Source organism: Carassius auratus, chromosome 30 (assembly GCF_003368295.1).
Source record: "Carassius auratus strain Wakin chromosome 30, ASM336829v1, whole genome shotgun sequence".
Lineage (NCBI taxonomy): Eukaryota > Metazoa > Chordata > Actinopteri > Cypriniformes > Cyprinidae > Carassius > Carassius auratus.
In genome coordinates this window covers 22,476,892-22,503,771 of record NC_039272.1, presented here as the reverse complement: position 1 = coordinate 22,503,771, position 26,880 = coordinate 22,476,892, and the positions used below count along the sequence as shown (strand labels likewise).

At 35.4% G+C, this 26,880-nt stretch overlaps 1 protein-coding gene across 11 annotated transcripts in view; it reads left to right on the top strand.

The window, feature by feature from the left end:
* Positions 1-26,880, top strand: part of kcnt1b (potassium sodium-activated channel subfamily T member 1b) — a 73,376-nt gene that overhangs the window by 12,637 nt on the left and 33,859 nt on the right. The window contains exons 1-2 of one of the 11 annotated variants that reach the window (XM_026212214.1): positions 360-743; positions 11,140-11,178. The exons of 9 other annotated variants lie outside the window; for them this stretch is intronic. In XM_026212214.1, coding sequence (XP_026067999.1) covers positions 598-743; positions 11,140-11,178 — 185 coding nt within the window. In that variant the 5' untranslated portion in view covers positions 360-597. Of the gene's footprint in view, positions 1-359; positions 744-11,139; positions 11,179-26,880 lie in introns of those variants that run through there. One more of the 11 variants, XM_026212218.1, reaches the window with a different exon arrangement.

Genomic DNA, 26,880 nt, shown 5'->3' with positions numbered 1-26,880 from the left:
AGGGCTTTATTGTCCCATTTAATAATTTGAGTTAAAATTACAATTCACGCTCAATACATTATTATTGCATATGTTTTATAAGTACTACAATACTGAGGAGCAGATAATAGGCAATATGCAATATTATTCACGTTATAGTTTAATCTGAAGCCTAGTTATATAGGCCTATGTGTTTGGTTGAATTTGGTTAAACTCTTTCTTTCTGGCCTGACTTTTCCAAGTGCTGATAATGATGTTGTTGTTGTTTTAAATGCATATCATATACAGCCCATTATCATCACCTTTCATCTCTCAAATGAAAGGCTGTATTATTCATCATTATTAATATGTGTGGGTCAGCTTGATGTCTTGGTTTTGATGTGGTAATGTGATTCGGTTCAGATACACTTGCGCAGTTGAGGCTGTAGGCTGGAGAATCTTCAGACTCCGCGCGCCTCGTGACTCGTGAGAGAGTATGATAACCCCTCATAGTCGCAGTGAGCGCGACCGGCAGCAGGTGTATTTACGGATGCGACGCGCGGTAAAGTAAAGCATGAGCGCGCGCTGACAGCCCCCGTCCATCTCTGCTGGTGGTAACTTGTGTTGTGAGCAAGAAGAATGGCAGGTGCCAAAAGAACCGAGTCGCCGTCTGAAATCGACCCGGACGTGAAGACCGAAGCCAGGAAATCCTTCGAGCACATTTGGCTCAGTTCGGCGGTGCCGGTTCGGACGAGGGGTTCTTTTGAGAGCGATGCCGGCCAAAGGTACCGCAGTCCCGTTTCAAGCAGCATGTGTTTGTGAACACTGTTTGATAACAAAACTGCAGCATCCTCCAACACGCGCCACATTCACTGGGGATAACTCAAAACTGATGCGCTTATGGCGATGATGGATGAAACGATCAAGAAATCACACATTTCGTGTTTATTGGAGCTTGCATGTAAATGGTTGGCGATTTTGTTGAAGTAATCTTGAGTGAACCGCATCAGTGATCTGAAATTCTATTCGTTTTGATGATTTCACACCAATACGATCTAAAACTGGAATGTCAGGCTGCCTGATAATGCTGTGGCAATATTAATATCATTACATAAAAGCCACCTAAAACGTCTATAATTTAATATGACTGACAGGAGGGTGCTGCATTTATTTTTCTTTCTGTTAGTCTTGTATCTTGTATGTACCCAGTAATCTAATAGTTCTTTATTACATTAAGAAATTAAACTTATATAGTTGTGGATATTGATATTTTGTTGTAGTCTAATACAAACTGTTGGTATTCCTCTTTTTTTTCTCAGAAGGCTTGACCTGTAGAAACCTCTACTAATTTAGTGTCAAATAATCATTTGACAGTCAAATACGATGCTTTGTGCAAATCACTTTGTTCTCTTATAAACAAATTACTTTTAAAGTGCTGGTGAACTAGTAAGCGGATGTATTTTCATTTTCACATTTGCTCTGTGTGGCCTTTATATGTGTATTTATTTGATCAATACACCTCAGTCGTTAATTTTGAATGCATGTTTTATTTCACATCTCATTGTGAAATGTTATTGGATCCAACTGACAGATAAGTTTACATTTATTAATGAGTTTAAAATAATAACTCATGGTCATGTGATTTGGATATGATTGTTGACTGAAACTGAACAGGTACCTGTAAAGAATACTATCACTTCACATAATATGATTATTTCATCATGGTTTGGTCAGGCAAAATAATCATCCACTGTGATTTTCTTTATTCTTAGTCCTCACCCAGCTCTTCTCTCACTCTAAAGCAGTTCTTTCAATGTGAGCTGAAGCTGTATGGACCTAATGCAGCTTCCTGTAGAGTTGGTTTCATATCTGTTTAATGATGTCCTCTAATGTAATCCACTCCAAATGCCCATTCAGCCTAAAGCCCTATTGTGTACAGCGATAATGGTGCACAAAGGCACTTGTGTTTGCAGTTGAGCTGAATATGAGAGATGAGCAAAGGAAGAGCTGTAGAGTTGTGTAAAAATGTCAAAATATTTTTTTTGTATAAGGAGGAAAGTGTGAGAAATGGATACTCTGGATTTTTTATATGACATTAATGTGCACAGTAATAGCATTTATGTATTATGTGTTATGTATTTTATAGGGCTGCCCCCTAATAGTTCACTTATCGTTAGTCGACCAGAAGAGGCTTGGTTCACCAAAATTTTATTTTATTAAAAAAATATATATAATTGCCAGAGTCTTGCAGATCGTTAACGGCCAGTCTATGGTAATAGAGTACATCCAAACACTCGCCTATCAATGATCCACCACAAATATGGCTTATCATCTGAAATATATAAGTATCATATTGACCCGAATATAACACGACCCTGATTATAAGACGACCAGATGTACCTTTTGAAAAACCAAATCTTATTTTCTCTCTCTTTCTCTCTCTCTCTGTAAAACACATCTTTTCCCAAACCATTTTCATATTGCATATTTTTCCTATTCAAATTTTAGTTTTGAAAGTATAATAAATACTGGTTATACTTGATATACCAGAAAAATAACAGATAGCCCATTTGAATTATATAACATTTAGTCCATCCATATCATAGTAGCCTACCAAAATTGTATTAACAGTAGAGGTTAATCTTATTGTAGTCTTCAAATCTGGGTACTGTCTTATGTTTTAAAATCACTTACAGAAAAAGTTTATGAGGGGGCCATATGACCAAATCTTTATATGAGTGATTTATTTAAAGATAGTAATAAATATCAAATATGTATTTCCTATAAATAAGGTTGCTATGAAATCTACATTTTAGAGACCAGCAGAATTTCAACAAACAAACAACAAATCCTCAAAATTATTGAAAATAATTAAACTGTCCATAATAAAAAAGGCAAAGTACAAATACAATACAATTAAAATACAAATGAAACAAACTGTTCTTTAATGTTTTTTTTATGCAAGTCTCAATAAGTATGATTATTTCATTATTCACTATACTATTTATTATTATTAATGTCTCATTTCATTTAGGTTGGCTCTAGTTTTGTATTTATTGTAGTTTATATGAAAAGGTTCATGTGGCGTGGTACAGCCTACAGAAATGAATAATCAAACGTAAAATGAAACATAGCCCGCTGTCACGTTAAGAGCCGCACGGATCCAAATTACTGATACACATGTATTTTCATTCTCAACTCTTTATGTTCATTTATTACATGACCAACGGAGGTATACATGAATAATCACCATGCGCAGCATTTTGACACTTTTTTTTGCATGTATCTGACCGTTCAGGCACGCACCTTGAGCTAAAGGATGACTTTACATGTCCCTGTTCTGTTCTGAGTGCATATCCATATCCAAGTTCTCTTTTAAGCTTTCAAAATAATCAACATACTTCGATAAATCAATCACATCCCATCTTGCAAACGTCACTTTACATGATTTTACTGATTTGGACGGGAAATTTGGCTTTTATGGAGGAACGAAAGCACAGCGCTGCAAAAGGGGACAGAATGGGGCACAATAATCATTTTATCTCGATTATTGTATTTTCAGAATCACTGGAGGCCAAAATGTAAATCTTCACTCGCGATCTTTACAACAATGGCTCACTCGTTTTATGCGTTTTTGGCGCCAGCTATTGTTGTGGGTGTGTTATTGACATATTAAGGAGTAAAGCAATGGTTAGAAAAAAAGAAAAAACAAAAAATGAAAACAGAAAAAAAGCAGTGTGTTGTCATTCAAATTTTCACCATCACTGTAAAATTGAAATTGCTTTCTACTTTTATCAGTACTACCTGAAGCAGTAAAACAAGCTCTAAAAACCCAACTGCATTGGCACTTTATAGATGTGATATTATTAGTGCTGTCAAACGATTAATCGCATCCAAAATAAAAGTCTTTGTTTATGTTTGTAAACTGTGTATGTTTTATATATATATATATATATATATATATATATATATATATATATATATATATATATATATATATATAACCCATGCGTGTATATATTTAAGGAAAATGTTTTTATATATATATATATATATATATATATATATATATATATATATATGGAAATATTTTCAAAATATATACTGTATGTGTGTGTGTATTTTATATATACATAATAAATATACACAGTACACATCATGTAATCAAAAACTTTTATTTTAGATGTGATTTAATCATGGTCAATCATTTGATAGCACTAGATATTATATGTTGACCAACTTTAAAACATTTAAGTCTTAATATTGCTTAGTATTATCATTCATATTATTAAACACTTTCTTATTATCTCATGAACAAGCCTTAATAGGGTGGAATACCTAATATAAGTTTATTTTATACATATTATTAGATTATAAAAATACTTGTTTTGTAACCAATTATCAAAGAGTTTAATGACACTTGATCGTTATTATAATAAATAAATAAATAAATAAATATTTTCCCATGTTTGACGTAGTGAAAAAGGCAAATTTTTAATGCAGTGACGCATACTGTAGAGTAAAGATGACTTCATTCAGAGGCTCAACACAACGCATCATGGTCTAAAACACAACATTTCGGACAAATTGGCATTAAATTTCAAATGTCTCAAAAGCCCTGTACAGACAGTAGTTGTTTCATTGTGGAAATAAGGAATTTTCAGCATTTGCAAGGGTTAGTCTTTGATTCTAATGCTTTCCGAATCCAGAATGTTAGTGTTTTTCTCTTACCACCTGCATAAAAATCCCTGACCAAATGAATTAATTTAAAGATGTACACTTTTATTACTTAAATGCTGAAAAGTGTTTACAAGAACAATAATTGGTAAATATTTGTAATGGGCCATTGGCATCAACAGGTACACTATGCAATACAATTTCAAAATATCTATTATGTACAATTGCTAATTCAAATTTTTTTTTTACGATTCTAAATGACCCACATAAAAAAATAAATAAATAAAAATTCAGATGGATCTAAACTGATTTGATTTCAAAGCTTCTTTTAGACCACTTTGTGACATGTTTTGATTATACCTGAAGGGCATTTCTCTGCCCTGTCAGCTCTTTCTATAGTGAAAACAGCAAGGAGTGAAGGAGTGAAACTGTTTGTATGGTCGTCTCTCTTTAAAATGTTGGGGTATTTGCAATGTGTAAGATGGCACATTTTTGAGCTGTTATACCTTTCATAAATTCCTGGCAAGCTGTCAAATGAGAGATTGTGTGGCAAAAGTCATTGCATTCGTACAAAAACGATATCAGAGCAGCCTGCTTCATTTTATTTGGACAATTTGACATATCACATTTTATCATACTGAACTGGTACACTCAGTCAAAACATTTATTGGAAATGAGTGTTACATAAGTGTAGTACACAGGGCATTGTAAGCCAGAATATGAGGGGACCGAAACCAGTTACATATAATGAAAGTGTAAATGAATCGTCTGCGATTGTGCCTTAATATGTCAAGAACTCTGTTTCTGAGCTTTGTAAAAGAGCTAGAGCTTCAGAGCAGCTTGCAGTGATAGTGAAATGTTTCTGAGGGTGCTGTGAAATGCTGTGGTGCAGTGCAGGGTTTGTATTTGTACTGTATGTAGGTGTAGCTTTAGACAAGTGAAAAATCATCCAATCTGACAGCAGGGACTCAACAGACTGAAATCAGAACTTTGCATCATGTTCCTTCCTTATACACTCTATTCCATAAGCCTAGAAATTGTGTTTGTGTGAGTAGGTAGATACTGTGTATTAAATCAGTGGTTCTGTTTTAAAATATTTTTGGTATTTCTGTAATTGACAAAGATGCTTGTTTTCAAACTATTTTATTAACAGAAACTGAATATATCTGTTTATTTAATGGTTTAAAATTCTGACAATTTTGTGATTCCAGAAGTTTCATGAATTGAATGTTCTTCTGTAAAAAACATATACGTATACTTATAGAGGGGAAAACAGAAATATGATTGATTTGGTATCTTGTATTTATTTTTTTACATTTTAAATTTAGATTATTTTAACATTGTATTCTTAGTATTATATGATTATATTTGTATTCTTATGTATTTTACATAAAGTGTGGTTCTACTGCATGTACATTTTCTTATGTTTGCATAGACCATATTAATTATAATACAGACAATACAGACATACATGTAAAATGTAAATCATTTATTCTAAAACATAACTGTCAAATTTAATAAAAGTTAACATATTTTGTGTGTTTTTGCACAATCTTAAAATAGAGAGAGTATTGTTAGTGTTTGTTTCTGTTATTTGGATTTAAATGGGTCTGTTTTTGGAGAGTTACCATTGTAGTAAAGAGTAGAGCCTGTGGTTAGGTTTAGTATAGATATTATCTTTGTTAATTATGTTATCATATATTATTATTATTATTATTATTATTATTATTATTATTATTATTATTTATTTTATATATTTTTTTGCTTTTGTGAGCTACTTGGCTAGTAGTTAACTACAACAGATTAGATTTACACAGTATCAGATATTATTTGTTTTGTACATTTAAAGTGTTAGTTTTGTTTGTTTTGTTTTTTTTACATTATAGCAATAAATAATGGTGATTACACTCAACTGTCCATTACATTTGACATTACAATGTATATTTAGAAGTGGTTGTATTATCAGCTCAAAAATTTCAATTCATTTGGTATATTGAAACAAAAAAATCATTCTAGCCTTTTATATGTTTATATTCCTTTTATACTCTCTATAAAAGTGGCTATGATAAAGTTTGCGGGTAGGACTAAAGAAAATAAAAAAATGAAAATTCATTTATTAATTACTCACCTGGATGCTGTTCCAAACCCGTAAGCCCTTTGTTCATCTTCAGAACACAAGATATTTTTTTCATCAAATCCGGGAGCTTTCTGCATAAGAAATGGAACAACATGGAACTGACACGTTAAAGGCCCAGAAAAGTAGAGATTCTTGTAGCTTCTTAAAATTAAGGTTGAAACACTGATGTAACATGGACTATTTTAGAAATGCCTTTACTACCTTTCTGGGCATTGAACATGGTAGTTATGTTGCTGTCTATGGATGCGTTTGCACATGAAAGCTGAATAAATAAGCTTTCTGTTGATGTATGGTTTGTTAGGATAGGACTATATTTAGTTGAGATACAACTCTTTGAACATCTGGAACCTGTGGGTGCAAAAAAATCTAAGTATTAAGAAAATCTCCTTTAAAGTTTTCCAAAATGAAGTTCTTAGCAATGCATATTACTAATCAAAAATTAAAATTTTGTATATTTACAGTATGAAATTTACTAAATATCTTCATGGAACATGATCTTTACTTAATATCCTAATGATTTTTGGCATGAAAGAAAAATCCAATTATCCAATTAAGGCAGGGGTGTAAAACCGCAGTTTGAGTTCCAGCAATAAGATTAAGCTCCCTATACTGTAATTGGTTTTAGCTTGAACTTTAAATACTCTTCCGTTGTTCAAAAGAGCTTGCCAGATTTTGGAAAACATGATAGAAATCATCCAGTATCTAATTTTACCTTTATCAAAGCATACATTTTGTGAGACTTTGGAACAAAGTGTTAGATATGCTACTTGGATATTGGTTGTGTGAAGCTTTATAAAGCTGCCCCAGATGATATTGTGGTAACTTTGAACGCAAGTGTTTTTAGTGCTAAAAAAAGCTTGAAAATCTGCCACCTGGCCAGACTCACAGCAATCAGTATAATGGGAGTGTTTTTGTCGGGATGGGGGTGGGGTTCATCCTCTCAGCTTTTGGAAGACTGTTAAAATCATTCCTACACTTCATTATTGTACTACTGTATGTGTCTTTCCGTGTCACTTATTTTATTTAGTCATGGGGTTTCTATCGGATTTTCTGGGGGATGTAAGTGGGAGCAGTTCCCTGCAGAACAAAACTATGTCGTTTGAAGACTAAAGTTCTGACAGTTTCTTGGATGGGGCAAGAGTAAAAGGTTTTTCAGCTAATTATTTGGTCTCCGGGATCCATACAGCATAGTTTGCTGTTTTAACTGTCTTTGCTAATTTGCTGCTTTGATGAATGTGAACTTAGAACAGATGTTTCACTCCCTTTTCAACCTATTAAAGGGATAGTTTGGAGTAAAATTGTCTTGTCACTCTCTTACCCTGATGTTCTAGTCCTAGTGATATTATTGATTCTGCGGAACACAAAAGGTCACTGATTGCATTTTTCAGTGTCATAAAAGTGAATAAGGACTGGGATGGCCAAGTCCAAAATGACAGAAACCATCATTAAATGCTTGGATTGTAGTCAAGTCATGTCATGCAGACCACTTATGATACTTTAATGGTTTTAATTAAATGTACCCGTTTCAGCTAATCGAGATCCTAAGGCTCATTTGAAAACTACATGGTATGTGTGTTGGAGCAGGGATGGAACTAAATTCTGCAGTGCTGTGGCCCCCCCAGGAACTGCGTTTTGTACCTTTTGGGTTAACTGATAAAAAAAAAAAAACTAACTATACAAATGTTTGTAATTATTATACATCTATATTGCTGTAAATACACAATGCTTATTTACTTGTTTTTTATTCTTTTTTTTAATCTTCAGTTTCAGACCCTATTTATTGTAATTCCATGTAAAGGAGCAGACAATGAATTATAAAAAATATAAATATTTTCTGTAACATAAAAAAAAAAAGAAGACAGCTTAGACAGCTCTCCGAAATACTCATAATTGGTCAATCAACAAGCCATTTTTCCACAGAACAGCCTGCTCATTGGATATTTTCTCTTTTTTGGTCCATTTTCTGTGAACTCTAGCGATGGTTGTGCGTCTGACATGCCGGCAGTTTGAAAGTAGGGCTGTGCAAAAAATCGAATGCGATTTTCATGCATAACTCATCAGTAAAGACGCTCCTGTAATTAGAAGTAAATCTCCAGTACGTGCGTTCATATCAGGGTTGCCAGATTTTCACAACAAATCCTGCCCAGTCGCACTTCCAGAAGGTTCCCCGATTAAAAAAATTGCTTCCCTGGGTTAAAATATACGTTTTTTTAGCTGGGTTGCCTTGGTAAAAATTGTATTTTAGGGGATAAATATCACGTTATTTGTATTGGGGTCGATTTGACCCGCGGACATGAAAAACAACCACAGACTTGGCAACACCGGTTGGCATTTACTACAACGAGCCGTAATTCATTGACAATCTACACAAAATCAATGTTAAAATCGCAGGTGATTCTTTGCCGATTTTGAAAACGATTTTGTGTTAGTTGTCGGTAGACTACGACTCTGTGTAGTAAATGCCGCTCCACCTGAACCAGTGTTGCCAAGTCTGCGGCTGTTTTTCATGTCCGCGGTTTGAAGCAACCCCAATACCAATAACGTGATATTTAGCCCCTAAAATGTGAATTTTATCAGGGAAACCCTTCCAAAAAATGTATATTTTAACCCCGGGAATCAATTTTTATCGGGGAACCTCCCGGAAACGCGATTGGGCTAGTTTTGGACTAGTTTTACCAATCAACAGGGCAGGATTTGTTGTGAAAACCTGGCAACCCTGATCTTAATGCACGTACTGGAGATATACTTCTAATTACAGGAGCATCGTTACTGATGAGATGAGCATGAAAATCGCATTTGATTTTTTGCACAGCCCTACTTTCACACTGCCGGCATGTTTGCTGCATTAGTGCGTGCCTCTGTTTGATTGCGTTAGTCATTGTTCGGTACATATTATTCTGCCTTTTCGCTTATTCGGCTGAACACCGAAAGAGATCTTTTTGCTATTTTCAGCTGAATAATTTCAGTTGCCAGATATTTGGTTATTTCCTAATGTAAATGTAACTGTACAGTAAAAATTTTGTTTTTATCACAGTCACAGTTTTCGGATTGAAAAAGAACAAGTCATCTTGTAATTTACAGCACTTCATTAAGATAAAATATATATGGTTTTATTGTAAGTTTGAGTTCAAGTAAAACTAATAATAATAATAATAATAATAATAATAATAATAAATCAATAAATAAAATATAAAATGGTGCTAATGTATTTTTTATGGTAAAGATTCCAGCAACCACAGCTGCCAGTTTTTTACTGTAAATTTAATGAATGTTGTATATACTGTAGGTATTTTGGTATATCTTTTATGTATTTAACTCTGTGCACTTATACATTATATGGCTAGAACAAAACACTGATAATATCAGCAGAGCACTTACTGTACTTTACTGGAATAGAGCAAATACATTTATATAGTTTGATAAGGTATAGTTCAATCGGTAATCTAATGACTGCTGTTACGTAAATGACCTTAACCATGTAGTTAGATGATAAAGACATTATGAAGTATAGGATAAAAGGTTCTTGAATTTGCGATGAATAAGTATACAGTTAATGCAGAAGATGTCGTCCCATGAGAAAACTTGCACAGCAGTCTTTTGGAATTTGGGGTTATTCAGGGTTAAGGGCTCCTGCTTTTGGACTCTTAATATAAATTTCTAATAGCAAAAAATTTTCAACTACACTGTATTGTTTGTGAGATGGTGTAACAGCGTGATGAACCCTTCACAGCCCTGTGGTTGTTGGGCTGAAATATTGCACTGCTCATCACACCACACCACACAGAGGGAATATTTAATGCAGTACATTCACAGAGAATATTTAGCCCATGAATTCAGTGAGAATATGCAGTTCATATTCCTTCAGGAATGCACATTTTCTTTGCTTAGTATAATATTTTGTTTCGCCATTTTCTGATGTTTTACAGTTGTTACTATTTAACACTTAATATTTGGTGCAATATTCTTGTACATCAGTACAAGTTGTTTGTGATAATGCAGTCATCATCTAACCTCCATTTAGTCCACATCATGATCATATATTGTTTTGTCAACTATATGGCCACACAGAGCAATCCTTGGGCTATGAAATCTCTATTCTCCTGAGGTTTGCACCCAGACTGTGGATCCGGCACTGTGCTCAAAGCTTTCAAATGGCACTTCAAATGTCACACGCCAAACACATTGTAAAAATGCAGTGTGTCACAGCACAATGACAAATCTGTGTGTCTAATATTCTGTTGCAGTGCTCTTCACAAGGACTGTGGTCAACCCAGATTCTTCCAGCATGTTTTTGCATGTTTGTAATTTGCATGTCTTTTATTGAAAAATCTCTCCCTTTCTTTGTCAACCATGTCTGCTCTGTCCAGGTACACAGAGGAGTACAGTATGGATTCAACCAATGCACAGTAAGTCAGAGCAGAAGCGTGGTACTGTCTAGCCTTCGGTGGCGAGTGAAATCTGTATTATTAGGTGTGGTCACCTCTGTTTAGACTGGAACGTTGTGACTCGTTTACATTTAGCAGACACTCTTTCATGAAAAATCTATTTGACTACACAAATGAGACTGTGATAAAGGCTTCTGTACATATAGAGAACATACAAAATAAACCTGAAGGAGGTGATTTCTATTTTAACTCTATAAAGCCTACTGTATCATATTGTAATATGCAGATTTCTAAGACATCTGCATTATCAACACTATATGTGACCCGCTGGGGTATGTTTTTAGCAATAGCTAAAAAAACATTGTATGGGTCAAAATTATCAATTTTTCTTTTATGCCAAAAATCATTAGGATAATGAGTAAAGATCAAGTTCTATGAAGATATTTTGTAAATAGTAATATTCATTGCTAAGAGCTTCATTTGGACAAATTTAAAGGCGATTTTCTCAGTATTTCGATTTTTTTGCACCCTCAGATTCCATATTTTCAAATAGTTGTATCTCGGTCAAATATGGTCTCATCCAAACAAAAAATTTACACTGTCCAGGGTCCCATATTTGCTGATTTTTTAAAAAGAAAATAGTTGTACACAATCTTCTAGATGCTTTCTGTTATCTTATTCATAGTTTATGATTTTAAGGAAGTAAAACACCTAAGGGTCATATTTACTAAAAGGGGAAATTAGTGTAAGATCGCAATCATCCCTTTAAAGTGCCAAAGGGAATGGAAAGTTCTGAGGCTGATCTACTGACAATATGCAAATTAAAGATAACAGCTGGCTCGTTTTCATAATAACCATCGCAGTCGACAGCAGCTCAAGTAGGATTGCCAAAAAGCATTGACAATGATATTCAGGGGCCCATTCTTCGTACGTCGCTTATTACATCCGAGATCAAATGACACATCCAAGATGATATCATCGTGCTAATCATGATCCGGCTAATTGGGTTCTTCGAACACACCTGTTGTGTATGATTAGTATCGCTGGATTGAGTTATCTGAGATAATTGCGCGTTCATGTGTTGGCTTAAAAGGGGATATGTATCGATACTCGAAACCATGATCAGCAGTGCAGCGATTGGCTGGTGGCAAGACGGCAATGTAATGACGTCATATAATTTAAAATGACACCCGACGAAAAACTTGACTAATTTCTGGACTTTTATAAGGAAACAGCCAAGCAAACAAAACTACATAAATGTTATAATAGATACATGAGACAGATAATAGATACATGTTTTTATTTTATTAGAATTTTTTTCATGATTCCCATTTATTTAGATTCACAATTTATAATAGTTGTACAGTCTTTACATTTTTATTTCAATGTAGAAATTATCTATTCATTTCATTTTATATTTGGACAGATTTGTTACGTGAGAGCATTAATGAAAGTTTCTTAAGGGTCAATATCATGATATCTGCATCTCCGGCGCTCCATCAAAACACTCTTATAATAGCAGTCATCACTTAACATAATGCACGACTCTATTATCTTTATAGCATGTGTTTAAGACTCTAATACAATTATGAAGTAATAATTTTATGACAAATAAATATTTCAGTGAGTAAAACTGGCTGTGTCTATATGGACTACACAGCATTTTTATATTATTTTTAAATAATTTTTTTAATGATTATTATTTTAAATTATTGTCCCTGGATCAGTACGATACTCTTGTAATAAAGTAGCGGTGGTAGCAGACATATTTCAGTTGAAAATAAGCGATCTAATCCTGTTTACATGAAATAAGCCTCCTCCCGAGCAGGTTTAAGCTTTTGGACCTGTTGCTATCACAGCAGCTCAGGGAACTAAATGATCCAAGATCATGCCAAATCGTCAACATTCAAATCCAGCTAACTGAGTTAGCGACGTACGAAGAACAGGGCCCTGCATTTGTCTCTCTCATTATTTACACTACATGTACGAATCAGTGGGCGGGGCTAAACAGGCAGTGATGTTGAAGCCACACCATTACATGGTAAAGTGGCAATTCCACAATCTGTCATTTTGGTAGATTACTGTAAATATAAACTGTTTTTAGACTAACAAGAAAGTTTTGAGTACCTACAGGATGTTTTTAAAGGAACACTCCACTATTTTCCAACTCCCCTAGAGTTAAACAGTTGAGTTTTACCATTTTCTAATCCATTTAGCGGATTTCCGGGTCTGGCGGTAGCACTCTTAAGGTGGGTTCACACTACAGGATTGAAAGACAAGCCGAATCACTGTTTTGCTCACACTATGCAATAAGATTTGTTGTCATCTGTCATTGTCTTTTCATAGCTGCTTGCTATATAAAATAAATAGGTTGCACACACTACAGAACATTTGGTGGAGAAGCGTTCCCAACCATCAGTGAAAATGTCTTCTCACATAAATTCTCGCAAGACATTACAGCAATTATAGGCCATTTCTTCAAGCATGGGTGATCAACTGGCCCTTCAGTTGTGCAGTTATTTTATCTAAAAGAAAGAAGAAATCATTACACTAGAGAATATGGCTTGGAAGATGTGGACTGTCAGAGGTAATTAAACACAATGAAATGTGTTATTATATACACAAAATATATGAATTTTTTTCTAGTTGATACATTTTTGGCTTTTCGTTTCTGTTCATAAAGATGAATGATAAGATTATGCCATATGCACTGTCTCTTGTGAAGCCAACAAGGAAGTGACTAAAACTGCAATTCATCGACTGACCGCTTGAGGCTGGCTGCAAAAGGGAGTCAATCCCATAGACTCGCCATGTTAAAATACCCAAATTTACAGCAGAAAACAAACATGTTTACAGCCTGGTGCAAAAATGATTTTGGTCTATATAGCTAATTTTGCCCTGCATCACAACTGTAAGGGGGGTGAATTTTTTTTATAACTCATCCGTTTACATTTTGTCGCCATATCGTCGAAACGCTGTTATTTTCATCTCGGAGAACAATCACCTTTGTTTGGCCTTCCCAGGGACGGTGTACCTGGAGATCAGTGGTTACAATTTATGTTTAACTCTGTTCCCGAAAATTATAATCCACATGTAAAACTATGTGCAGCACATTTTGCTGAGGACAGCTTCCTCAGTCTCAATCAGTTTAATGCCGGATTCGCACAAAGATTATTCTTGAAAGATGGTGCCGCTGGCACAATCAGAACTTGTGACTTATTTCTGAAGGAGGGACTTTATAGAACAAGGAAGTCATCAGCCCGTTTTTATGACAGTGAAAACAGTATTTTTCACACAATTCACTTATCTGTATACCACTGTGTTTTTTTTACACACGAAACATGAACACATGTTATATTGCACACTGTAAACACAATCAGAGCGTCAAAAAAACACTAAAAACGTGACCTTTAACAAAGAGAGACATACAAAATATGCAGGTCCAGGGGGGTTTCTATAATAACCCCCTTATTATAGAATTGTGCTATAATAACCCCTATAAATACAACTAATTATATACTCTAACACTTGAAAAGAGGTAGAAATGTAAATGTTTTTGGAGGGATGCTCATTTTTAAATCCTACCCTATTTATTGCATCAAAGTTTAATATTATATTTATGGGGTGGATAATTTTATCAGTTGTTTTATTATATATGCAAATATACATATTGCCCACCAAACGTGTTATTTTCAGATAGTCAAGATTACAAAAGACAATATCTGACAGTGGCGCAGAAGGTAAAGTGTGTGTCATACATATTTTGAAGTGATCGACCCGGGTTCAAATCCGCCTTTTGGCAAAAAAAATTCTCCTTTTTCAAATTTCAAATCACATCAGAAAAGCATTTATGTTCAATGAAAATTAAGTAAATAACCAAAAAGTTAAGGGTAGGTGTAGGGAGGGCTTTATTGTCCAAAGAAGTTGGCATCCGTTAAATTAGACTCAACAAGTTATTATTTCATACTGTTTTATAATGTACTACAATACTGAGATGCAGATAATTGCCACTATTTGCAGTAAGTAGTATAAATAGCAGAAAATCCTAGTATAAATAGAATCTATAGCTATTTGCACTTAGGGTAAATAGCCACTGCTTTATAGTTACTGCCAGACTAATGCAGGCGATGCAATGTTACTATTAAAATAAACAAAATAAATAACATAAACCAAAATTATTTCAAATCTTTTGGAAATTAGATAAGAGAAAGTTATCGCTGACCCTAAACCGCAACTTCCTACTTCATTAACCTTTTAAAGTTTCAAATTTAGTGGAAAAAGAAGTCAAAAAAAGCTTATAATAGCTGGATCGGAAGCATCACACAGTGATCATTTTCATACCACGTATGCTAAACATTCTGAATTATACATGCAGACATTCAAATGAGGAGTCTAGCAGCAAATTAGTCAGAGAAAAACAAATTTTATTTTTGAACGTGAAAAATTTACCGAGGTCCGAACCTCGGTGACCTCATAGCTGGCTATGGCCATGGCTGCACACATGGTATGACCCCAAAGTTCCTTGATTATTATGCCGGAATGAGAGTATAGTTCATAGCCATTTCAACCTATAAAATCGCAACTTTGAATTTTCTGTCTGTTTTCGTATAGGATGTTCAAGTTTTAAATAGGAAAAATATTGAAACTCTTTGCTCGTTTGCGAGTGAGACGCTAATGGTCTAATCATATTCATATTCAGTTTCTTTATAGTACATTGAACTCATATGGCAAAATATTAAGGGGATATTGATTTCTCAGTTCATGACCCCCTTCATTTTAGTTGCAAAGATAACCACTTTTCACCACTTTTTTGACGCCAATTTTTTTTTTATGCAAGCTGTGAGTAAATATTCCCTTAGTGTCTAAAGGCTGATTTATACTTCTGCATCATACCTATGCTATAGCCGTTATGCCATAGGCTATGCGTCAGTTTTCATTTATACTTCTATGTCAATGTGCAGTACACATGCCAACCACTAGTCTGCAAAGTCAATGGGCATGTATCTGGTGTAACCTGCAGTGGCTCATCATAGAAGCAAGCGGCAAATAAATATCAAATAATTAAATCATTATTTAAAAGAACAAAAGGAGACAACAATGGAAAATGAGAAGATGGCATTCTTTCCATCTCCACAAGAACTTCTTCCATGGCAGATCAACATTTTTTCGAGGACAACAACTGTTGTATAATGCTATTATGCTAACAAAATAATTTGTTCTTTGTTTTGTTTTATTTTATATAAGGTGTAACATTAAAGTGCACATAAACACACAAAACTCAAGTACATATGGAGGGAATGTCACAGTGTGTCTGGTTTGTGTATCCCTGGGTGTCCACTAGAGGTCTCACTTCCACTTATCATCACTGTTCATTGTTTTCAGCTGTTTCCACTTACATCGTTTGTACCTGTCTATAAATACCTGGATTGTTTCTGTCTTTGTTACGGAGTCCTTGTTTTATGTCAGAGCGTTACATGTCCGTCTACTCTTGCCTTTTCTTGCCTTGCTTTGCCTTGCCCTGTGTTCTTGTCCTGTTTATGTTCTGTTTTGGATATCCTGGTTTTGACCCTGCTCTGATTGTTTACCCGAAATTGGATTACCCCTATTAAAGATACATACCTGCACTTGGTTCTCTCGCTTTGTTCCTGCAACGCCGAACGTGACAGGGAAGGATTCTAGCACACCAATCACGGCGCTTGCAGTCCGTGTAGAATTGACGCGCTGTAAGATTTTCAGAGAGGTGCACGTCAGGCTATAGCGTAGGCTACGGTTTAGGATGTGCGCTGATGTTTCATACAGCGTAGCTTCAACACAGAAGTATAAATCAGCCTTAAGAAAGCATAATTCTAAAAACATTCCCTTCAACTTGTGGTACATGTCTTTTTGCTGTAAAATCTTTACTGATTTACTGGCTTCTAAAGTAAACATAATTATATATAGTATATATAAATTATATTGTATTATATTATAAATAATTATATTTCAAGATGAACATCAAACAACTTAGGTTTACTTGATTACCCATGCATAATTGTTTAGAAAAAAAAGTTAATTTGTGAGTGTTAAATATAATGCATTAGGCTTCTGCATTATTTGCATTTGCATTATTTGTCCAGCTCTCAATCATTATATTATGTTTTGCCCCCACAGTTAAACGACAGAGCTTTGAACAGAATCAGAATAAGAATGAGCTTTATTGCCAGGTATGTTTACAAATACAAGGAATTTGTTTTAGTGAAGGAGCTCCACAGTGCAACAGAATGACAGTGACCAGATAGGATATAGATAATGAGAAGAATAATATAAAAATACACAATGTACAAAAAAAGGAATAAATATATATAATATAGACAATTATGATGTACAGGTATGATGTGTGCAAATTTAAAATGTAAACGAATATGGTGTTAAATAGGTAATAGGTATATAGTGTTGTGTTTCAAGATTATTGTTAAGTGTTCATGAGAGGGATTGCCTGAGGAAAGAAACTGTTTCTGTGTCTGGGCGTTCTGGTGCTCAGAGCTCTGTAGCGTCGACCAGATGCAAACCGATCAAAGAGGAAGTGTGCTGGATGTGAGGGGTCCAGAGTGGTTTTACTGGCCCTTTTGCTCAGTCTGGAACAGTACAGTTCAGTTCGGACTATCCTCTGTAGTTTTCCGAGGTCAGGTTTGGTAGCTGAGCTGAACCAAACAGTTATTGAAGTGCAGAGGATGGATTCAGTGATAGCAGAGTATAACTGTTTCAGCAGCTCCTGTGGCAGGTTGAACTTCCTCAGCTGGAGAAGGAAGTAAAACCTCTGCTGGACCTTTTTCACAATGGAGTCTATGGGTGCTTCTCAATATCTCTCCTCGTCTCTTCGCTCCTCTGTTCTCCTGAAGTCCACAATCATCTCCACAGTTTTGAACATTGTGGAGCTCCAGGTTGTTAAGACTGCACCAGACAGCCACCTCTTTAACCCTCTGTAGTCTTAAGGGTATTTTTGGGGCCTGGAGAAGTTTTGTCATGCCCTGACATTTGTGCTTTTTTCAGTTTCTTATAAATATCTGAATGCCTAAAATCTAATCCCACTGTAATCGGCATAATCTGGGCTTTAATAATACGTGAGCAGCGTGTATGTACATGATTGTGTTTTTGAGGGAAAAAAAATTATGTGTGGTAAGTAGGGGTGTAACGGTTCACAAAATTCACGGTTCGGTTCGATACGATACACTGATGTCACGGTTCGGTTCGGTTCGGTTCGATACGTTTTAGATACAGCAAAATGTAAAAACATCTCAACTTTTCAGAATGCCGCAAGCGCACCGCGGGTCATGTGACAAGAACTAACCAATCAGCTTCATCCTTTCCCGTAACAACGTTGAGAGCTCAGCCAAGATGAAGGATCAGCTGATCATAGTTGTATATGGATTGCAATTTTGAAATAAATTTAGTAGCAGAGCTACTGCAAGCGATTTTGAGAGCTGCAAATCCATTTATCCTTCGCTGAAATTTCCGCGTCTCATGGAGAGAGCACGTCATTGTTGCTTAGCAAAGACAGACGCATCATGAGCGCTTCTGCCCAAGCGCTTTGGAAAGGAGGAGAAAGACGCGCTTAGCGTTTTCCATGCGTTTTTAGGCACGATATGTGAACGGCCCCTAAGGCGCTCGCTCACTCAGCACGCGCTGAAGGCTCGTTGCAAAATGTCGAATGCCTTTAACAGACCAGAAATATAAGATCCTAAAATAACCAACAGGTCTGGTGTTTGGGTTGGATTCCCTGTAAGCTATAGTTTCTAAATGCTGCAGGGATAGTTTGCTGCGTGCATGTTTCTCCTTTTTTTCGTCTTTTCCCAGATAGTACTGACGCATACATCCCAGATATTCCCGCTGGTGTTTTTTTTTTTTTTTTTTTTATTCCCGCTGGTGTACCCTGTCATGTTGCAGATGCGACATACCGTTGTTTTTTTATCCACCACTCTCTTGCCATCACCATTATAGCTTAAAGGGAATCCAAAGTGCACCCAAACACCAGACCTGTTGGTTATTGGAGGATCTTCTCATTTCTAGTCTGTTAAACGCATTGGCTATTTTGCAACGAGCCTTCAGCGCGTACTGAGTGAGCGAGCGCCTGCTGAGTAGCCTAACATAAACATATAAGATGGTGTTTTTTTCTTCTTCGGGAGTGTCAGGGGCGTTGCCTGTTACGTTGTTTGGGTTATTGGGCTACCTTGTTGAACGCATATCATTATATTTCTCTCTCTCTCTCTCTTTTTTTTTTTTTCCAAATATAATTAATTACTCCAACGAACCGTTCGGTATACATAATGCGTACCGCGTACCGAACCGAAAGCGTCGTACCGAACGGTTCAATACGAATACGCGTATCGTTACACCCCTAGTGGTAAGTGAAAAACTAAATATGTTAAATCACTTGAAAAAGGCCATAAAACACATACAGAACAATGGTTCCCGGGACTTTTGAGAACTGGAACTTGTAGCCTGGAATTTTTCTTTCTAAATTATGTGAAAATCATCTTGTTTACTAACTCACAGATAACAATATGTTGATTTAAATTTTCTAAGACTCTTTTTGTTGGTAAAAGTCATATGCAAGTAGGCGCAAACTATCATGAATATCATTGTGATTTACACCTGAGAAGACAAAGGCCTGCATAATGAGCTGCATAATGAGCCTTTCAGACAGCTGTGTGTGTCACTGAGAGGGAGGAGTTAGAAGAAAGAATGTGAGAACAAAACAAATGTATAACATTTATTTAGAATAAATGTAATTATCCCAAAACTTAATTTAATACCCACTTGCAAGTGTAGTTAAACAGTTTATTAGGAACAATCAAAGCTGACTTTCAAAGCTGAATTTTTTGCATCATTACTCCAGTCACACAATCCTTCAGAAATCCTTTTAACAATCTGATTTTCTACAAACAAACAAACACACATGGCCTTTCCATACTCAATGAAGCAGGATCACTGGAAAAGAACTGGTTCTTTAGCTCTCCAGTATAATTCCTCTTTGCAACTCTTATCTCCTGTTTATACAAGAATCTATCCCCCTTTCTGCAAGCATCTTCTTTGGCCTGACAGAGCTGTCTGAGTTGTGGAGTGAATCATGGATTGTTGAATGAGTAAAATGAGTGTTGAATGCACATATCTTCTCTGAAACTGATATATGATGTTACAGTCCATGTGAGCTCATCCAGATTGGTGTCAGCAGCTTCAAAAACTCTCCAATCAGTGTGGTCAAAGCAGGCTTGTAAATCCTGCTCTGCCTCATTAGTCCATCTTTTTACAGTCTTTAATAAAGGTTTAGCTGATTTCAGTTTCTGTCTGTAGGTTGGTATAAGATGAACTAAGCATTGATCGGAGAGCCCCAAAGCTGCTCTCGGAACAAAGTGATATGCATCCTTTATTGTGGTGTAACAGTGATCCAGTACATTACTGTCTATAGTGGGACATGTGATGCGCTGTCTGTATTTTGGCATTTCACAGGAGAGATTGGCTTTATTAAAGTCCACAAGAATGATTAAAACAGAGTCCAGGTGTTGTTGTTCTGTGTTTGTGATCTGATCAGCTAGTTTTTGTAAAGCTGAGCTCACGTGCGCTTGCAGAGGAATGTTAACAATCACGAGAAGGAATGAGCAAAACTCCTGCGGCGACTAGAAGGACTTGCAGTTAATGAACAGCGCTTCCAGATCAGAACAGCACATCAACACTGTTACAACTGTACACCACCTGGAAATTATTTGTATTTTATTGTAAGTATAGTTCTGTATACTGTTATAAAAATTTCACTGATTTAAATTAAAAGCTTTGAGAATTTCATCTTACTTTCTGGCCATATACGAACCCGATTCCATAAAAATAACAGAATGCAATGATGTGGAAGTTTCAAATTTCAATATTTTATTCAAAATACAACATAGATGACATATCAAATGCTTAAACTGAGAAAAAAAATTTTTAAGAGAAAAATAAGTTAATTTATAAATTTCATGGCATCAACACATCTCAAAAAGCTTGGGACAAGGCCATGTTTACCACTGTGTGGCATCCCCTCTTCTTTTTATAACAGTCTGCAAACATCTGAGGATTGAGGAGACAAGTTGCTCAAGTTAAGGAATAGGATTGTTGTTTTGAATTCTATCCCATTCTTGTCTAATACAGGCTAGTCGCTCAACTGTCTTAGGTCTTCTTTGTCGCATCACATGGATCATGTTTAGATATGGCTTCTTTTTGACCTATAGAGCATTTGCCAGCAACAGCGAATGGCATGGTGGATTGTGTTCACCAACAATGTTTTCTGGAAGTATTCCTGAGCCCATGTTGAGATTTCCATTACATTAGCATTCCTGTATGTGATGCAGTGCTGTCTAAGGGCCCGAAGATCACGGATACCCAGTATGGTTTTCCGGCCTTGACCCTTACGCACAGAGATTGCTCCAGATTCTCTGAATCTTTGAATGATATTATGCATTGTAGATGATGATAACTTCAAACTCTTTGCAATTTTTCTCTGAGAAACTCCTTTCTGATATTGCTCCACTATTTTTCGCTGCAGGTTTGTAAAGTAAATATAACCATCTTGACTGAATTGCGTAATTTTATTTATTTATTTATTTCTTTTTGGTAATGAGCTCCATATTATCCTATATCATACTATATGAGCCATAAATACCTAATGTATCAAATGTGATTCTCAACAAAAAATCTATGCAGGGTTAAATTGCAGTGAAGCTGATTCTACAGTTTGAGTGTGAGGAAAGTAAAATTCGAAGAATTGCAGTAGTCAAATCCACAGTAAAATAGCACCCATGCTAGGCTCTGACTTGCTCCCCTGGTGAAACAACTTTTGAGGTTGGCGAATGTTTTGCAAGTTGGATGCCTTGATTGTGATTAGTATGCAGGTTGCATACATCACATCTAGTTTTAGGCTTCCTGTCTCAAATGGCTTTCTGACTCCAATTAAATTTGTGAATGTGGTTATTGTTTTTGATGACATTGATGACATTGCAAGTTGAATGTTGGTATTGAAATGTCTGTTGAAGTTGCTTTGTGACCCATAAAGAGGAGGATGATCAAATGAAGGCATAGGTGCTCTTTTGGAGTGCATTTGTTACACAACACATCTTCAGCTTGTTAAAAGTCATGCCACTCTTCGAGCAGTGACTCATGACTTGCTCTCTGTCAGTAACATCTTGAGTCCAGTGCAGAAGGAGTAATCGTTCGTTTTGACATTTTAAGCTGCACAAAAGTTAGAAATACCTGTAACCTGGCATTATCTGTATTTTTACATATAACACTTTACAAACAAGGTAACTTGAAATAGGTCAGTGTTTAAGATAAAAAAAATGTGAAGAATTCTGGAAACCAAAGGCTCAAAAATAATAAAATGAAATATACTGAATATGTTGTTACGATCTGTTTTTATTTTTAGGCCATTTTGGCCATGTTGTGTAGGATCAAAGGTCCTTGAGCCGGGACTCAAATTCAGGACGCCCAGAGCGCAACGCCACTGTATGTTGGAACACTGCTCACAAGGCACCATTGATGCACCAAGAGTTAATTTTTACAAGTATAAATTATGTGTGAGAGCTACAGTGGCAGCGGTCAGTGTGTATATATATATATATAATTTTTTTGTTTGTTTTTTTTTTGTTTTTTTTGTGTGTGAACTATTCCTTTATCCGAAATGCTATGTTATACTCTCAGAGAAAAGGGTACAAATAAGTCACCGGGGTGTCATTCAGAGTTTCCTTATATTACCCATTGCTGTAAGTACATGTAAGTGATCATAATTGGTAAAATAGGGAAACCCATATTTCTGTAGTTATATATTCGTGTTTCATATTAGGGAATCAATTGTTGACTCCTGGAGTCACACATGGTACTTTTGTTTATTGTATTTAATAGGGTTCAGATTCACTTAAATTCATAAATTAGTTCATTTGTATACAAAATATAGAGCCCCAAGATCCAAACAATCAAGCCAGTGGTGAAACTATATTGTGCGACTATATCACATAAGAAGAGACCAGTTACCAGTAACGGTTAATTTCTAAACTTACAACATAAATATTGAGATTTTCTTACTCCTATGCTAAGAAAACCTTGCTTTACAGAACAATGTGAATGTCCCCATTCTAACTTCTAGTGTTTTTCCCGTTGGAATGCTCTGTAGGCTGATATGAGCACACAGGCTCTGAGCCTTCGATATTTATGCTCCTCACACTATAAATAGAGCTTACACACTATCTGTCAGTTGGAGAGCTAGCGTACCTGGGTGGATTGAAGGTATATTTTGGGCCGCTCAAATAAATAAAAGAAAATAGAGATTTTCACAGAGAGTGTATTACTATATGTTAAGCTAGGGCTGGGCAATATGGGCAAAAAATCAGTATCATCTCAAATTTGTATTTATTTATTTATTCATTTTTATTTTTTAAATATATATTATAATTAAGAATCGATTTCCCATGGTAACATACATTTTAAACCATGATAAACACAATTAAAACCACACATATAGATCCTCAATACCATTGTGAAAAATATAACTATATGGTTTTTAGGTAGCATATTTGTATGAAAAACCGTAGTCTAAAAACATTCAGTGTAAATACGCACATGCTATAGCTTAATCACAAATACATACTACAATTATACACCATTACTCTTGTAGTAAAATTCAGTCTGAATATCCCAAATTTCTGCCACAATACCATGGTGCAGTGAGTGTTACTACAGTAAATGCATGGTAAATGATGGTGATGTGTAGATTGAAAAGACTTCTGACTGTCTAATTGCAAAAAGTGTTTCCCCTGTTTGGTTTTAAACTCATTTGAATCACAGAGTCATTTGTGTTCATCACTGAATTCAAGCACTTCACACTGGATCTCACTGTGCTCAGTGTTGCCAACGTCTTTCAATGGAAAGTAGCCAAAACCAGTCAGGCAGTAGATTAGCATATTCGTGATGTCGTCACGTCATATTGCCTTTTACTTTTTTTGTCTCTCTGTGCTCACAAACGGTATTTTAATTTAGCTAAATTCTCAATAAAACTTTTAATTTATTTGACTGTTTCTGGTGTCAGACAACAGGATAAATATAAAATAATGACTGAAACGCTACTCTTTAAAACTAGATTATTGACCAGCTTTCCCTTCCAAGATGTTAATCTGCACAAAAATCCTGATTTGTAATTCAGCATTCCGTCTAATGAAATCAAACATAAAACAAGACAAAGACAAATCCTGAGCTGTGATTGCAGCTATATTTGCATGCAAAATTAGAAAAGCAACATAATATATTTTTTTAACTGAAAGCCCTGCTCCTTTTAGCCTCTTGCTGAACAGAGCAGACACAGAGAAAGAGTTGTGTGCGCGCTGGGAAAGCAAGACATCTCGCTCATGCGGCAGTAACTGTGAGTCATAGAAACTCGCCTTTCCAGGAAGTCGGTAGATTTGTCGCAAGTCACTTTTTTGGAAGAAAAAAAGTCACTAAATCTTGCAACAGAGTCGCAAAATTGGCAACACTGACAGCACTGCGTAGTGTCACGTTACCTAGTAAACGCATGCGCTCTAGGTAGCTCGCGCTGCGCGGCAGTTTGAACATTTTTCCGAGCGGATAAACGGGCCGTCTGTCATGTTTCAAATAACGCTGTTTCATTCCATTTTTGGAGCATAAACATTATATTGAACATTTATCGAACTATTCATATAGTTTTATCGAGAAATTATATTGCGATAATTATCGTTATTTAATTATTGCCCAGTCCTAAGTTCAGCTATAACTGACCAGCCCTATTGTTCCATGTTGCAACAAAATGTTTTGGATTGCCTTGCAATTATAATGTCAGTCTTTTCTAATGTGAGAAACAGTTTGTCAGTCAGACAGAGCAATTATTTCTGGCACAGTGAAGACTTGCGGACATTTTGTGTGTGTGTGTGTCTTCTGATCCAATCTTGTATATGTGAAATTCAGTCCTATTTCAAGAAGCTGGTATTGCATGTTGTTTTTTTTTTGTTTTTTTTTCTAATGCTTTACACCAGTCGTTGTTTTATGATTGTAAACTTCTTTTTTTGACTTCAACAAAATGCTCAGTAAACATCTGCCTTTGAGTATGTGTGTCACCACAGCCTGTTTTAACAGCATTGCCATGGAGACAGAACAGGGGAAGCAGGAAACAATGGCTGTTCCCTAGGATATCTCTCTCTTTCTCTGCTGGATATGGTGCTCATAATTGCTGCCTGCAATATACATCATGTCATGCCCTCGACAAATGTAAAGGGCTTTGGAAAGCTCTAGCCTATCGTTGGTATGATGCTTGTGACATCACAGATAGCAAACATACTCAGTATAATGATTCCCATAGTGAACTTGTACCACAGTGATTTCAGTTTTAAAAGAGCAACTGAAAGTGTAAAAATCATGTATTATTCAAGCTTTATGACCTAATATGCATTATTACCAAGAAATGTGCATTAGTGGAGTAATTAGAAGAAAGAATGGTAATATGGAAAAAGAAAAAGGAATTTCTATATCATATTTTTTCCCAAAATCAAAAGAAAAAATAGCATTATAAAGTACACACTGTAGCATTATGAAACAATTTTTTGATTAATAAATATGCTTATTCAAGGTGTGTGTGTGTGTGTGTGTGTGTGTGTGTGTGTGTGTGTATATATACTTATTTATGCTACATTGATGGGACCAAATGTCCCCACAAGGATAGTAAAACCTGAAAAATTTAGACATTACAGGTCCCCATGATGAGGTGAACATTTTTAGAAAAATAGGATTATTTTAATTGTTTAATAATTGTTTATCTGAAAGTGTAACGATTCAAACAGGTTTTCTGTAAGGGAAAGTCCCCACATTTCACAGAAACAAAAATGTGTATCTGTGTGTGTTTCTTTTTAAGACCATGCATAAAATGTCTCTATGGCTGACAGATATGACAGAAATACCAGTAGATGTCCTGGGAAACTGCACATCTCTGTCATAGGTGTGAGCGCTGTATTTTCGCTTTCTGCTGCGAATCATTAGCCTCGTCCAAAATCACATACTGTCAAATGTGCAAATGTCTTCTCAACTATACAATATATTCAGTGCATGTCATGTAGATTTCAGAATCTCTTTGGAAGCATTTTTTGCCTTGTGTTTTATGAGGGTATTTGGATATACTCCTTTTTTGTTGTAGTAGTGGTTATCGCATATTATGTAAACACTACGGGTCAGAGGTTCGGAATAATTCAGATTTTTTTTTTATTATCATAATATTAGTTTGGAATAATTATGATTTTATTAATTAAGATTTTTTTTTTATCATCATAATATAGTGTAATTATAGCATTGCCATAACAGGAATAAATAACATTTTAAAAGATAGTAACATGGAAAACCGTTATTTTAAATTGTAATGTTTCACAATATTACTGTTTTTTTACTAAGTTTTACTGTTTTTTGATCTATTAAAAACACAGCTTTGGTGAGCAAATATAAAAAAAAATCTTAATTATTAAGTATTTTGATCATTAGTGTTGTAACGAAGTAGGCTGTGATGCTGAAATAGATTAGATGCTGTGATATTTTGTGTTTGGGATTCCTGGCCTCTGGCTTTCTGATGAATTGAAGACGTGGTTTGGATTGAGTGTGGCTGGATGACAGACAAAAACAAAAATAATGGAAACTGACAAAATGGCTGAAATCACTTAAAGCACCACCAAG